Genomic DNA, 16,638 nt, shown 5'->3' on the forward strand with positions numbered 1-16,638 from the left:
TGGGAGGGGCTGGTGCTGGGTAGACTTCTATGGTCTGTGCCCTGGAAATGGCAGATAGAAATCAAGGTAAGGTATACACAAAAAGTAGCACATATGAGTTTATCTTGTTGGGCAGACTGGATGGACCGTGCAGGTCTTTTTCTGCCGTCATCTACTATGTTACTATGCTTGTTTCATCTTATGAATAAAAAATGGATGCTATGGACTTGATTTGATAACAGAACACCTATGTGAAATATCCAAAAAAGGCTCATATATGAAGCATATTTTGTCAAGGCAATATCGGCACATATATCCCGCCTCCCCGTCATCGGCCCCGCCTCTCACGTCATCGGCCCCGCCTCCCCGTCATCGGCCCCGCCCCCCCGTCATCGGCCCCGCCTCCCACGTCATCGGCCCCGCCTCCCACGTCACTAACCCCGCCCAAAACGTCATTAACCCCACCCAAAAACGTCACTAACCCCGCCCCCCCGCGGCCGAAAAAACCGCCCGAAGCACAAAAACCAGCCCAAAAAACCGCAACCCGCCGCGGGCAAAAATTTCCCGCGGCGGGTCGCGGAAAACCGCCCAATTGGGCGGTAAAACCGCCCACCTGGCAACACTGCTTAGCCTGGCCTCAGAATGACATCCTATAGTATATCTCCTATCAAACTGAGCTCTCTTTTTCATCAAGCACTGCCATTTCCTCCCCTCACCCTCCCCACTGACAGTTTGAACTTCGTGGGTGTGGCTTGGATCTCTTTCAGGGAGAGAAAACTAACAACTTATAGCAGCAGCTTCAGAGAGCATTTTCCATCTCACAGATAGGCTGCAGAGAATACCTTCTCCTGCTTCCACCCACCCTACCCCTCTACCCACCCACCCCTAGAGTGACATGTCTTATATAACCTCCCTATCAACCCACTCATTACTTTACCTCACCCATTTCTATTCTTCTATCACCTTCTCCCACTACTCCAACCAGAGTTACACCTAATCACACTGACCACCCTTCAACATCTTCTGTCCTTCTGTGACTGTTCTCTTGTGCTTGACTGCTTAAATATTTTAAATTTAAATGCTTTACTTTTTGTCTATTAGATTGTAAGCTCTTTGAGCAGGGACTGTCTTTCTTCTGTGTTTGTACAGCGCTGCGTACACTTTGTAGCGCTCTAGAAATGTTAAATAGTAGTATATAAAAAGTTACCCAGATCCAGTCCTAGTAGCACACAAATTCTGACCCGCATTCCCTGCTCCAAAGCAGGGATTAAATATATGCATGTACTCTCTTCATATACACATTCATTGTAACTCTGCCCTTTCTTCACCCAGTCTGTGCCCCATTTTCTGGGTCCAGGATAGGGTATCTGGGTTTAAAAAAGGGTTGGACAAGTTCCTGGAGGAAAAGTCCATAGTCTGCTATTGAGATAGACATGGGGGGGGGGGGGGGGGAGCCGCTGCTTGCCCTGGGATTGGTGGCATGGAATGTTGCTACAATTTGGGTTTCTGGAATCTTGTTATTTTTTGGGATTCTGGAATGTCACTGTTATTTGAGATTCTACATGGAATGTTGCTATTATTTGGGATTCTGGAATCTTGTTATTGTTTGGGATTCTGGAATGTCGCTGTTATTTGAGATTCTACATGGAATATTGCTATTATTTGGGATTCTGGAATCTTGTTTGGGATTCTGGAATGTTGTTGTTGAGATTCTAGATGGAATGTTGCTACTATTTGGGTTTCTGCCAGGTACTTGTGACCTGGATTGGAAATAGGATACTGGGCTAGATGGAGCATTGGTCTGACCCAGTATGGCTACTCTTCTGTTGTTACATGTAAAACAGGCTTCATGCAGAGAAACATATAAAATTACCCCCAAGTTTCTCACAGATTTCTTGGATTTTAACCATGCATTATATTTGTTTCTACTTTTTTTTAGGAGACTAGCATACAGAAGGACATTGGGAACACTACAGAATCCAAGACCTACACAGACTACTTTGTGTAAGTCACTTATGATATCTCAGACGAGCCTATAGACTTTTGTAGGTAAGGGCACAGCAAAGGCTTTAATCTTCTTGGCCATTGATCGTTTTGAAATTCACGCAGTTGCCTTTGTAAAAATGTTCATTATGTTAAACCCTGTGTCCTGTTTGTTTCATGCTGACCCCAGGTGACCAGTCTTGTGAGGCAGGTAAGTGGCTGTATTACAGCAGTTCCGGTCAATGTTGCAGTGGCCCTTTTGCACGGCCATGTTTATTCCAGGTATCTCATGTCTGAAGCGACCCTCGAGTGAAAAACAGCAGAGTTTTGGGGAATGGTTCTTTCAGAGGCTGTGACTCCACATGGTTGGATGGCGTTGATTAATGATAATTCGTGCTTGGGAGAGTCAGTCTAAGTATTAATAATAGTATTTTATTGGTATGTAAAAATACATTTTTTAACCAATCAGTGAGCAGCCATCACTTATGTTATCAGCCCCAAGTGACATTTGGCTCTTGAAGCCCACTTAAAACAGATTAAGAAAATGTTTTTCTATACATTTCACTTAAAAGGTTACTGTTGTAGCTGGTTATCTTTGGTGCTCGTTTGAGCCAATGCTCCTTCCTCCATACTCAGACAGCAAATTCGAAACCACGCTTGTGATACTGCCGCTCCCACAGACATAACCCCAGAACTATGACACATTACTGGATGAAGGGGAAAGGGAAGTGGGTTTATTTTATTTAGATTTTGCTCACACCTTTTTCAGTAGTAGCTCAAGGTGAGTTTCATTCAGGTACACTGGATATTTCTCTGTCCCAGGAGGGCTCACGATCTAAGTTTGCTCCTGAGGCAATGGAGGGTTAAGTGACTTGCTCAAGATCACAAGGAGAAGCAGCGGGATTTGAACTGGCCACCTCTGGATTGCAAGACTGATGCTCTAACCACTAGGCCACTCCTCCACTAAATGATAGAATGTGATTGTTGTAACCCACAAATCACTGTGGGGCAATTATATAACTGGGCACCTCCTTTTAGGCACCCTGAGGTACCTGTTCCATAAAGGAACCTAGGACCACCCGACGGGTATTTGAAACCCTAGCTGAACCTTAAGATGTCACATCTAGTATCTCCCCTGCCCTTCCTCTCTCCCCCATGGTGTCCAGCATCTACCTCTCCTTCCTTACCTCCCTCTTCCCTGTGGTGTCCAGCGTCTCTCTCCTTCCTTACCTCCCCCTTCCCTGTGCAGTCAAGCATCTCTCCTTCCTTACTTTCCCCCTCCCCGTGGTGTCCTGCATCTCTCTCCTTCCTTACCTCCCCTTCCCTGTGGTGTCCAGCATCTCTCTCCTTCCTTATCCCCCCTCCTTGTGGTGTCCAGCATCTCTCTCCTTCCTTATCCCCCCTTCCTGTGGTGTCCAGTATCTCTCTCCTTCCTTACCTCCCTCTTCCCTGTGGTGTCTAGCGTCTCTCTTCTTCCTTACCTCCCCCTTCCCTGTGGTGTCCAGCGTCTCTCTCCTTCCTTACCTCCCCCTTCCCTGTGGTGTCCAGCATCTCTCTTACCTCCTCCTTCCTGTGGTGTCCTGCATCTCTCTCCTTCCTTACCTCCCCTTCCCTGTGGTGTCCAGCATCTCTCTCCTTCCTTATCCCCCCTCCTTGTGGTGTCCAGCATCTCTCTCCTTCCTTAACCCCCCTCCTTGTGGTGTCCAGCATCTCTCTCCTTCCTTATCCCCCCCTTCCTGTGGTGTCCAGTATCTCTCTCCTTCCTTACTTCCCTGTGGTGTCTAGCGTCTCTCTTCTTCCTTACCTCCCCCTTCCCTGTGGTGTCCAGCGTCTCTCTCCTTCCTTACCTCCCCCTTCCCTGTGGTGTCCAGCATCTCTCTTACCTCCTCCTTCCTGTGGTTTCCAGCATCTTTCTCCTTCCTTACCTCCCCCTTTCCTGTGCAGTCAAGCATCTCTCTCCTTCCTTACTTTCCCCCTCCCCGTGGTGTCCTGCATCTCTCTCCTTCCTTATCCCCCCTCCTTGTGGTGTCCAGCATCTCTCTCCTTCCTTATCCCCCCCTTCCTGTGGTGTCCAGTATCTCTCTCCTTCCTTATCCCCCTCCCATTACTTTATAACCGTTGTCCATCAAAGTGCTGGTTATAGACACCTTAAGCAAATAATTAAAGCTCCGCCCCCAATGCTGATATTTGTATGTGGTGCCAAGATCCTGCTCCCGTTTCAAAATATAATGTGTGATAAGTATATCGTAGAATTATGTAGCCTGGGGGTTAAAAACAGCTGCTTTATCATTCAGGGGTGGTGGGTTCAAGTCCCACCATTGCAGCTGTTCACGTCATCCTCCATTGCTAAATTTAGAGGTATGTTTACTAAGGCGCATTAGCGTTTTTAATGCGCCCTTAAAGTTAAGGCACGTTAAATGCTAACGCGCCAATACGTTCCTGCGGGCACATTAGTATTTAACGTGCATCAAAAACGCTAGAGTGGTGGCATACAAAAGATTGCCGCCTTGTACAGGGGTTAACACCTGGCTGATGCTTTTATGAGAGGAGCCCAGTATGTACAGAAGATGCCTCTCCTCCCCCACCCCCCAGCTCTAGCATGGTATCCTCTGCTTTTTCTATAAGAGAAGACTTTTTCTTTCAGTTTTGCAGAAGTAATCTGAAGGGGGAGCAGGATTATTTTGTAAGTGACACAGGTGACGTAAATTGCTTGTCTCAATTTTTCATCGCGTTTTGACACACTCTTTTCTCTTTTCTCTTGTGTGTCGGCAGAGGACTTGGACTGTGAAGGGAACGTTGGCAACGTGTACATAGGTGAGAGGAATGTGCGTCTTTCCAAAAAGTCCTTTTATTATTATTGTGAAAGGAGCAATGGCGTTCCTGCCACCCGGGGTAGATCGCCGCTGCGCACCCCCCCCCCCCCCCCAGGGTTGCAGTATCATCCGTCCCCCCTGGCACATCACCTCCAACCCTCCCCTCTCCGGTGCATTCTTCTTGCCTTCTGTCGGCTCCGCTGGTTCCCTGCTCTCTCTGCCCCGAAACAGGGAACCAGCGGAGCCGACAGCCACGCAGCTGCTCCCTCCACCCCTCCTGCAGCGTGCACCGGGGGCGAACCGCCCACCCTCGGTACACCTCTGAAAAAGAGTGCAGTGTTGTCTTCAGGATTGATGAAGTGCTGATGCCCATGGCAGTGGTCATTATGAAATAACTGGCCCCAAAAACGTCTGCAGACCAGGCGTGGGCATCCAGTCATATGGCAAAGCAATTATCTCCCAATGCCTCAAGAACGCCGATGCTCTTATTAAATAAATAAAGAAATATGTATAAAGCTTGAGTTTGTTTAAAAATGATGCCTTTTTGTGCTACTGTAATCACTGGCATGAAACAGGCTGGCTAAGACTAGTCAGAAGCCATTGTAATCACTACCATTCCTTAATCCATTTGAGTGTTTAACACTAAAGAGTAATGAAGGGGAATTTCATAGAGGCTTTCTTCCCATCCTCATGTAAAGATAGCTCCTTCCAGCCACTCTGACTGGTTATTCAGTCTCTTTGCATGCTACCGCATCCTCACATAGGTCTTTCTCTGTACATCTCCTCTCTGCACCATTTTAAAAAGTGCTTTTCTGCTCATATTACATAGTAACATAGTAGATGACGGCAGAAAAAGACTTGCACGGTCCATCCAGTCTGCCCAACAAGATAAACTCATATGTGCTACGTTTTGTGTATACCTTACCTTGATTTGTACTTGTCTTTTTCTGGGCACAGACCGTATAAGTCTGCCCAGCACTATCCCCACCTCCCAACCACCAGTCCCGCCTCCCACCACCGGCTCTGTTAGTGGGAGGCGGGGCTGGTGGTTGGGAGGCGAGGATAGTGCCGGGCAGATTTGTACGGTCTTTAGGGGCCACTTTTCTTTGTTTGGAGGTACGATAGCGTGCGTTTGTGTGTTTGGGGAGAGGGGTGTGAAAAAGGAGCGATGGCCTTATTACTCGCCCTGTTGAAAATTACCTGAGGGACCCTTTTACAAAGTGTTGGTAAGTCCAACACGGGCTTTTGCACGCTAACTTCAAAGGTGGTTGCCAGAACTAGTTCTGCCTCAAGTGTGTGCCATCATATGTAAAAACAGAATACAACCCCCACACGCTGCCCGGTTACTGCTAAGTTGCAGTGGGAGCTCTTACGTCCACCCCTCCCCCCACATGGTCACACAGTAAGTGTAATCTTACCGCATGGCCTTTTTTAAAGGGACTTTTTACCTGCTGCGGTGAAAAGGGCAACGGTGTGTGAGGAAAAACGGCCTTCCGCTACAGCATAGCCCTTTTTTCCCGCAGCTTAGTAAAAGGACCCCTCAATTTGATAAGCATTTTCTTTTAACAGCACACAGTTCGAAGCTTTTTTACTACTACTACTACTACTACTACTACTACTATTTAGCATTTCTATAGTGCTACAAGGCATACGCAGCGCTGCACAAACATAGAAGAAAGACAGTCCCTGCTCAAAGAGCTTACAATCTAATAGACAAAAAATAAAGTAATCAAATCAATTAATGTGAACGGGAGGGAAGAGAGGAGGGTAGGTGGAGGCGAGTGGTTACGAGTCAAAAGCAATGTTAAAGAGGTGGGCTTTCAGTCTAGATTTAAAGGTGGCCAAGGATGGGGCAAGACGTAGGGGCTCAGGAAGTTTATTCCAGGCGTAGGGTGCAGCGAGACAGAAGGCGCGAAGTCTGGAGTTGGCAGTAGTGGAGAAGGGAACAGATAAGAAGGATTTATCCATGGAGCGGAGTGCACGGGAAGGGGTGAAGGGAAGGACGAGTGTGGAGAGATACTGGGGAGCAGCAGAGTGAGTACATTTATAGGTTAGTAGAAGAAGTTTGAACAGGATGCGAAAATGGATAGGGAGCCAGTGAAGGGTCTTGAGGAGAGGGGTAGTATGAGTAAAGCGACCCTGGCGGAAGACGAGACGGGCAGCAGAGTTTTGAACCGACTGGAGAGGGGAGAGGTGACTAAGTGGGAAGCCAAAAATCATGAGTGTAGAACACATTCTAACACAATACAACCAAACTGTCACAACACAAAACATGCCCAGATCATATACTCTAAATATACAGCTATGGGCGAACAGAATTTTTTCTCCTCATTCTGTCTGCAAAAATAGTTAATTTTTATCACCCAGATCAAGGATCACCTTGAGAAGACATTCAGGGGGTAAGGTGCACCGAAATGTGGCCTGCACTGGTGTAGACACATGTATTGGACATGCGCAGGTTCATTTTTCAGCGCACCTGCAAAAAATGTCTCTTTTTTTTTTTTTTGGCCGAAAGTGGACGTGCGGCAAAATAAAAATTGGCGTGCGTCCATTTTGAGCCTCAGATCTCACCCCCACCCATTGACTTAGCGGAAAGGTATCAAGCATTAACCGGGTGGTAATTGTCAGCGTGCGTGCAATGCTAATTACTGCCCGGGCCACGCAGTAGCCGGGGTAGTTCCAAATTGGCGCATGTTGGCCAATTAGACTCTATAGTACACAAGGCTGTGTTAATCAAAACATCACTTAATCGTTACTCCTAATGTAAGGACAGCAAAAGATGGACTAGGCGAGATAGGTCGGAACTCGCATATATGTTGCCAAATGTCAGATCATTAGCGCTTTCATTATTTCATTGGACCCCTTCAAGCTGTTGTTTTTTTTTTTTAACTAGCAATTGTGCATCTTTCAGGGTCTCTTTTTTTTTTGTTCTAATGTTTATATTAATTTATGTAAATAGTATATATGGTTCTATTTCTTCAACAATATGGATGTCAATTTTCTTATTTTTGTATACTTTATTCACCTTTCAAACGTTTACAATTTTTTAATATGGTTATATGTCACTGATATTCAAGGTTCATTTATCTGACTTCTCTTTATTTATATATTTACTAGCCGTTAAGCCCGTTAAAACGGGCGAGATTTGTAATTCTCACCTCCATGTCCAGCAAACCTCCTCTCTCCCCTGCCCTCCCCCCCATGTCCAGCAGCCCTCCTGTATCCCCTGGCCTCCCCCCGTCCACCAACCATCCTCTCTCTCCTGCCCTCCCCCCATGTCCAGCTACCCTCCTCGCCGCCGCTCCCTCCCCCCTGTACTGACATGAGAGCAGCGGCGACGACGATGGGGATGGGGGGAGGGTGGAGGTTGGTGCGCCGGCGATGTTCCTTTCATTCGTCTCCAGGCTCAGCAGCGGCCGTTTCCCTCTCTGTTCCGCCCTCTGACATCATCACGTCTTGACGCGAGGGCGGGACAGAGAGGGAAGTCTCTACTGCGCATTTGCAGGTGAGTCGGTCACTTGTCTTTTATATGTTTGATTGTATGTGTTCAGTTATGAATTTTCATTTTTACATTTATTTTTACTTGTTCTTGAGTGCATAGACCCCTGACGCAGACGATGTGCTGAAACACGGCCGTGTCGGGTCCCTTTGGTTTCTCAAATGGCTCTTAAACTCCTCTATTGCTTTATTCCTACAGACCAGGAGTTTTCAACCCAGTCTTTGGGGCACACTCAGCCAGTCCAGGTTTTCAGGATATCCCCATTGAATTCAGTGAGGATATCTTGAAATCCCCGACTGGCAGCAGGTTTTCAACCCAGTCCCCTGAGGTTTGGAAGAGCAGGCAGCCGTTTGCTTGTTCTTGATTTGCATATTTTCTTTTAAAAATGCGACTTTTTTACTTTTCTTTTTAAAATTAAGGTCATGCCCTCTGCCATTCAGACGCGCCTTCCTGAAAGGCAATGGGGCTAGGGCAGAGTGAGTCAGTCTCTGGGGTCCTTTTCCTAAGCTGTGATAAACAGTAACGCATACTTAGTGCAGCTTAAAATGCCTCACTGCAGATTACGCTCAGGCATCCTGTGGTAATTTTGGCGTCAGTGCGAAAAAATAGATTTCATTTTTTAGTGCTGGGGGTGAATCTAGGGGCAGAACATAGGTGTGTTCTGCACTAATCAGTTAGGGCAGATACATCGCCACACGCGATCCAGTTAGCGTGTGGTTAGCGCGTGAGCCTCACTGCTTACAAAACAGATGTCAGTAGGGGTCATGCGCTAACAGGAAAATTAGCATATGACCACTAATTTTAAAAAAATCGGAAATTTTGGCCATTTAACCCATGCAGTAAAAAGGGTCTTGCGCACGAGAATGACCTGAGTAAGTCACTTTGTAGCTCAGACTGGTAAAAGGGCCCCTCTGTCAGGAAAATGGGGATAATATCCTAATCCATACCCCCCAGAAAGAAATAGCAAGTGATAAGAAGCCTGTGGATTGAGGAGTAGCCTAGTGGTTAGTGCAGCGGACTTTGATCCTGGGGAACTGGGTTCAGTTCCCACTGCAGCTCCTTGTGACTCTGGGCAAATCACTTATGAGCCCTTTTACAGAGTAGTAGTGAACCCAAAGCGAGCTTACTGCATGCTAACTTGGAACGTGGCCGCCGGCAGTAGTCTTACTCTGAGTGCATGCCATTTTGAGCACGGCGGTAACTCAGTAAGTGGCGGTAAGGGCTCCCCGCTGCATGGCCACATGGTAAGAGTTCTCTTACCCTGCATGGCCGTATATATCTGGAGGCTTTTTACCTGCTGCAGTAAAAAGCGCCCTGGTGCGCGGGAAAGACGCACTCGCCGCTAGCATGGGCCCTTTTTCCCACAGCTTGGTAAAAGGGATCCCTTAGCCCTCCATTGCCCCAGGTGCAAAATAAGTACCTGTATATAATATGTAAACCACTTTGATTGTAACCACAGAAAGGCAATGTATCAAGTTCCATCCCCCTCCCCCTCCCCTAGATATTAAAGTGAGAATTTTGTAATTATGCCTGTGTGTGCTTTTACAAAACTTATCCCGGAAAGCACATTTACATTTGCTGATTTGTACAGATATCTTTTCTGATTAAAAATGCTTGCATGCTAAATAAATATCCAGATGTGTGTGTCCGACCTCCACCTCCAGCAATATCTCCCCTTACAGTGGGAAAAATTATTACACACATTTTTACGCACTTGTAAATTGGGAAATGCTATAAAAACACATTTCTATAACTAAACCGCTGTATTGCTGTGGAAACGGCTTTGAAAATTGCCCTTTAAACCTTTACAGTGGATATGTCTTCTTTTCTTGAAGCTGGTTTACGCAGGAGCTTCAGGCTGAGCCGGAAGGAGAGACAGAGCAATCAGAACGAGCCTAAGACGGAGCACACGGACGCCCCGGAGTTTCTCACCTATGAGGAAGTGATGCGGTACCAACATCAACCGGGTGCCCAGCATAGGGTGGTCGTCCTAACTGGTGAGAGTCAAAGTCTGGTCCACCCCAGCATAGGATAGCGATTGATTCTGATTTTGTCATTAAGAATTGCCCATTGCCCCAGGCCCTCTGGGCTACATCTTTTGTAAGCATGTTCCCATTGTTAGAAACAGGTGGTGATAACCTAATGTGAATTCTGGCAGCTCATTATAATTCTTGATTAATGGCATCGTAGACGGCAGCATGCAGATTAATGAAATTGCCGTGCACTGAATTCCTATGTGGTAGGAACATTTTAGGGGCTCTTTTCACTTTCCGCTTTCTGCATCTGCCTTTTACGATTATGGGGAAAAGTCTCCCTTTGTACCCCTCCCCTGTTGGTAAAGCTTCCAGTGTCAAGTTTGAGTCACTGTGCTGGGTCCTGGATGCAGGACAGTGGGGGGAGGGGTGGGACATGTGTGCTCTCGAGACAATAAAGCTCACTTTCATCCAGGTCTGTGGATAACTCTTATTTCCAGTTCAATAAAAGCTAAGGCAACCTGTATGGAAAAATAGATTAAAGAGCTTGGGAACCTTTTGCTACAACTGCTGTATTCAAACAGCAGAGTAAGAGATGTGCTTAGCGTTATCCAGTTGTATGATATTGACCATGGTAAACGCAGCTTGGGCTTTGGGGTCCTGTTTCACTCTTCAGGAATTGCATGTGTGCAAAAGATACAGATTTTGACTAGTGAGCTGTAAGTTGGGAGTCAAAAGGGCAGGTGAGTGCAGAAAACAAGAAAGATTCACGTGCGTATGGTAACGCTATCAAAGGGATCCCTGTGAATTCTTCAGTTTTCCACCTAGAGAACCAAATTCTATAAATAGCACTGAAAAATTACATGCTAAGCACTATTCTATAAATGTCATTGAAAGGTGCTATGTATAGAATATGCTTAGCACCTAACTTTAGATGCCAGGATTTACACCATATAAACTCTGGTATAAATCCTGGCATCTTATTGAGGCGCAGAACCCCTTCTTCTGTAACAGCGCGCATAAATTCTAGGAACACCCATCACCCTCCCTTGGCTGTGTGACTAAAAGTACGTAAGTTTTAAAGCTAATTAATGTTGATGATTATTAGTACCCAATTGTCGATGCTAATTGGCTCATTATTTAAACTGTGAATGCAGATTGGGTGCGCACTTAAATTTGCACGTGCAGTTTTAAGCAACATTTATAGAATTTCAGAAATCAAGTCCCATTATCTTCCACCTTCATATTTTAAAGTGAATTAAGGGGCAGTTTGCTGCAAAATCTGTGGGTATTTTTTAAAATTATTATTGGTATTTGTGGTCCTTGCTCCACTTCTGAAAATGAAAGTATGTAACTGACTTTCAGTTTGAAAATTGCTTAATGAAAAGTTACCTGAACCTCCTTTGTCCTGTGGATACTTCTGCAGATCAGAACTATAAGAGTAGACGGTACGTTTTGAAAAGCGTTTCTGCAGGTGGAGCGGTGTTTTGTGTTTATAATGTGCCTGCTCGATATGCACTTAAGACAGGTCTAGAAATAGTGCATTTGGGGGTGAGGGGGCTCCTATGTTGGCAGTTATGTGCTGCCTTAAGGAATAACGCAGAGTGCATTAGCTTTGGTAAGTGCCTTAGCGTCAACCAACAAAGGGGGGGGAGGGTATGTGTGGACAAGGCATGCACAGGCCATGGACTTGTCCACCGTCTCTGCACACATGGAATAGGATATTATCAGATGCGCATGTTCAGTGGCGCATTTAATCATGCCCTCTGATGCCTGCCATTGATTTGGTAAAGAGTAGTTCCAGAACACTAGAGTACGTAGTAATTATAGCACACTAGGGTATGTTATGTAGTAGTTCTAGAACACTTGGGTATGTGGTAGATCTAGAACACTAGAGTAAGTAGTCTAGAGCTATTTAACCTAGTGTTCTAGAACTACTAATTACCCTAATGTTCTAGAATTACTATGAGGCTCATTTTCAAAGCACTTAGCCTCCCAAAGTTCCATAGAAACCTATGGAACTTAGCCTCCCAAAGTGCTTTGAAAATATGCCTCTATGTACCCCAGTGTTGTAGAAATACTACGTACCTTAGTGTTCTAGAACTATGCACCAGGATAACACAGGCTAATTGCAGATTCTATATTGGCAATTGCATGCACAATTTCTGTTCTATAACACAAGGGTAAGTAGTAGTTCTAGCACACTAAGTAGTAATTCTAAAACACTAGGGTGAGTAGTAGTTTTAGAACAGTATTCCTCTTCAGGATTTGGCGAACATTGAAAATTACCCCACGGAATTTATGCTCCTTCTCTTCCCACACACAAATATTCCAGGTTATTTTATTCACATAGGACCGTGTTTTAAAAAGAACTTCAGTGTTCTAGAACTACTACCTATCCTAGTGTTCTGGAGCTATGTCCCTAACGTTCTACCTAGTGTTCTAGAACAGCAATTGTGCATAAAATAACCTGGAATATTTGTGCATGGGAAAAGAAGGAGCATAAATTCCGTGAGGTAGTTTTCAAAGTTCACCAAATCCTGCAGAGGAAAATGTGTATGCTCAATCATAAAATTCACTACTTACTTTTAACCAAATGTATGAGCACAGTTTCTCCCCAACTTAACCCCCATCCCAAGAACATTTCCACTACAGTGTGGATAAAATTGTATATTTTTACTTGCATATTGGGGGGGGGGGGGGGGGAGTTCAAAAATGTCCTTAAAAATTGCCCCCTATTATATAGTGCATACATTTTCCATCATGAAGTCTCATTCTGCACCTTGACAACTTACTTGCTTTGCTTGCCGAATTGATAGATGCGTTGATAGGTTCTGATCTGCTGATGTTGGCCCATCTCCAAGGACTTGGATTACTGTTGGGCCTGCCTTAGGGAGATGGAGTAGAGTGGGTGAATGCCACCTTTTCCTAAGAGGTCCAGCCTGTTTTTCTTCTCTTCTATTCCAGGTTCTCTGGGGGCAAGAATTAGTGAGCTGAAACGGAAAGTGGTGATGGAGAATCCTCAGCAGTATGGCGTTGCCATACCCCGTGAGTCTGCAATTTTTAAATATCATGATGCGTTAATGCCACTCTTGTCCCTCGGTGTTTGGTCCTTAATCACCCCATGCTTCTTGGTCTCTGGATCCCATAGAATGAACCTTAATGAAAGCACAGAAGATTCTAAACACAATGGAACCGCTAGCCCTCCACACCCGCACTGGCACCCCTTCTTCCGATGGCTGATCTCATAGTTGGAGGAGGAAGGAACTAACACTCCCTCCCTCCTCTGCGGGCGCCTCCTCAAAATGGCGACAGCCTGTCAGGTGCATTCTGGGATGTGCTGGAGGTATAGAATGAACGAGGGAACGAGAAAGAGTGAAAAAGGAGGTATAGAAAGAACGAGGGAACGAAAAAGAAAAAAGGAGGTATAGAATGAACGAGGGAACGAAAAAGAAAAAAAAGGAGGTATAGAATGAACGAGAGAACGAGAAAGAGAAAAAAGGAGGTATAGAAAGAACGAGGGAATGAGAGAGAAAAAAGGAGGTATAGAATGAACGAGAAAGAGTGAAAAAGCGTTTTGCTGGCTGCTCTGCGCATGCCAAAGATGTCCAAAAAGGATGTCAGAGCCGCGGGCCGAAGCGGAAGCTGCAGCCGCCAGTACAGCCGATGATCCCTGCCGCCCCACTCTCGGAGGAAGGGGGTGGATTGCGAGGGAACGAGAGAGTGAAAAAGGAGGTATAGAATGAACAAGAGAACGAGAGAGTGAAAAAGGAGGTATAGAATGAATGAGAGAACGAGAGAGTGAAAAAGGAGGTATAGAATGAACGAGGGAACGAGAGAGAAAAAAGGAGGTATAGAATGAACGAGAGAATGAGAAAGAGTGAAAAAGGAGGTATAGAAAGAACGAGGGAACGAAAAAGAAAAAAGGAGGTATAGAATGAACGAGGGAACGAGAAAGAGAAAAAGGGGAGGTATAGAATGAACGAGGGAACGAAAAAGAAAAAAGGAGGTATAGAATGAACGAGAGAACGAGAGAGTGAAAAAGGAGGTATAGAATGAACGAGGGAACGAGAAAGAGAAAAAAGGGAGGTATAGAATGAACGAGGGAACGAAAAGAAAAAAAAGGAGGTATAGAATGAACGAGAGAACGAGAAAGAGTGAAAAAGGAGGTATAGAATGAACGAGAGAACGAGAGAGTGAAAAAGGAGGTATAGAAAGAACGAGGGAACGAAAAAGAAAAAAGGAGGTATAGAATGAATGAGGGAACGAAAAAAGGAGGTATAGAATGAACGAGGGAACGAGAAAGAGAAAAAAGGGAGGTATAGAATGAAACGAGGGAACGAAAAAGAAAAAAAAGGAGGTATAGAATGAACGAGAGAACGAGGAAAGATGTGAAAAAGGAGGTATAGAATGAACGATGAGGGAGAACGACGGCGAGTGAAAAAGGAGTATAGAAAGAACGAGGGAACGAAAAGAAAAAGGAGGTATAGAATGAACGAGGGAACGAAAAAGAAAAAAGGAGGTATAGAATGAACGAGGGAACGAGAAAGAGAAAAAAGGGAGGTATAGAATGAACAGGAGAACGAGAGTGAAAAAGGAGGTATAGAATGAACGAGGGAATGAAAAAGAAAAAAAGGAGGTATAGAATGAACGAGGGAACGAGAAAGAGAAAAAAGGGAGGTATAGAATGAACGAGAAAACGAGAGAGTGAAAAAGGAGGTATAGAAAGAACGAGGGAACGAGAAAGAAAAAAGGAGGTATAGAATGAACGAGGGAATGAGAGAGAAAAAAGGGAGGTATAGAATGAACGAGAAAACGAGAGAGTGAAAAAGGAGGTATAGAAAGAACGAGGGAACGAGAAAGAAAAAAGGAGGTATAGAATGAACGAGGGAATGAGAGAGAAAAAAGGGAGGTATAGAATGAACGAGAAAGAAAAAAAAGAAGGTATAGAATGAACGAGAGAACGAGAGAGAAAAAAGGGAGGTATAGAATGAACGCGAAAACGAGAAAGAGTGAAAAAGGAGGTATAGAAAGAACGAGGGGAACGAGAGAAAAAGGAGGTATACAATGAACGAGGGAATGAGAGAGAAAAAAGGGAGGTATAGAATGAACGAGAAAACGAGAAAGAGTGAAAAAGGAGGTATAGAAAGAACGATGGAACGAGAAAGAAAAAAGGAGGTATAGAATGAACGAGGGAACGAGAAAGAGAAAAAAGGGAGGTATAGAATGAATGAGGGAACGAAAAAGAAAAAAAAGGAGGTATAGAATGAACGAGGGAACGAGAAAGAGAAAAAAGGGAGGTATAGAATGAACGAGAGAACGAGAAAGAGTGAAACAGGAGGTATAGAAAGAACAAGGGAACGAAAAAGAAAAAAGGAGGAATAGAATGAACGAGTGAACGTGAGAGTGAAAAGGAGGTATAGAAAGAACGAGGGAACGAGAAAAAAAAAGGAGGTATAGAATGAACGAGGGAACGAAAAAGAATAAAAAAGGAGGTATAGAATGAACGAGAGAACGAGAAAGAGTGAAAAAGGAGGTATAGAAAGAACGAGGGAACGAGAAAGAAAAAAAAGGAGGTATAGAATGAACGAGGGAACGAGAGAGTGAAAAAGGAGGTATAGAATGAACGAGGGAACGAGAGAGAAAAAAGGGAGGTATAGAATGAACGAGGGAACGAGAAAGAGTGAAAAAGGGAGGTATAGAATGAACGAGGGAACGAAAAAGAAAAAAGGAGGTATAGAATGAACGAGGGAACGAAAAAAAAAAAAAAAAAGGAGGTATAGAATGAACGAGGGAACGAGAGAGTGAAAAAGGAGGTATAGAATGAACGAGGGAACGAGAGAGAAAAAAGGGAGGTATAGAATGAACGAGGGAACGAGAAAGAGTGAAAAAGGGAGGTATAGAATGAACGAGGGAACGAAAAAGAAAAAAAGGAGGTATAGAATGAACGAGGGAACGAAAAAGAAAAAAAAAGGAGGTATAGAATGAACGAGGGAACGAGAGAGTGAAAAGGAGGTATAGAATGAACGAGGGAACGAGAGAGAAAAAAGGGAGGTATAGAATGAACGAGGGAACGAGAAAGAGTGAAAAAGGGAGGTATAGAATGAACGAGGGAACGAAAAAGAAAAAAGGAGGTATAGAATGAACGAGGGAACGAAAAAGAAAAAAAAGGAGGTATAGAATGAACGAGAGAACAAGAAAGAGTGAAAAAGGGAGGTATAGAATGAACGAGGGAACGAGAAAGAGAAAAAAGGGAGGTATAGAATGAACGAGAAAACGAGAGAGTGAAAAAGGAGGTATAGAAAGAATGAGGGAACGAGAAAGAAAAAAGGAGGTACAGAATGAACGAGGGAACGAGAGAGAAAAAAGGGAGGTATAGAATGAACGAGAA

The 16,638-nt window shown here is 44.7% G+C and overlaps 1 protein-coding gene across 2 annotated transcripts in view; it reads left to right on the plus strand.

Moving 5' to 3' along the window:
- MPP3 (membrane palmitoylated protein 3) overlaps nucleotides 1-16,638 on the plus strand; it is a 178,200-nt gene that overhangs the window by 93,797 nt on the left and 67,765 nt on the right. The window contains exons 11-15 of one of the 2 annotated variants that reach the window (XM_030221016.1): nucleotides 1,919-1,983; nucleotides 2,153-2,173; nucleotides 4,735-4,776; nucleotides 10,110-10,271; nucleotides 13,215-13,295. In XM_030221016.1, the coding sequence (XP_030076876.1) occupies nucleotides 1,919-1,983; nucleotides 2,153-2,173; nucleotides 4,735-4,776; nucleotides 10,110-10,271; nucleotides 13,215-13,295 (371 nt within the window). The remainder of the gene's footprint in view (nucleotides 1-1,918; nucleotides 1,984-2,152; nucleotides 2,174-4,734; nucleotides 4,777-10,109; nucleotides 10,272-13,214; nucleotides 13,296-16,638) is intronic. The other variant, XM_030221015.1, reaches the window with a different exon arrangement.

This window comes from Microcaecilia unicolor, chromosome 12 (genome assembly GCF_901765095.1).
Source record: "Microcaecilia unicolor chromosome 12, aMicUni1.1, whole genome shotgun sequence".
Taxonomy (NCBI): Eukaryota; Metazoa; Chordata; class Amphibia; order Gymnophiona; family Siphonopidae; genus Microcaecilia; species Microcaecilia unicolor.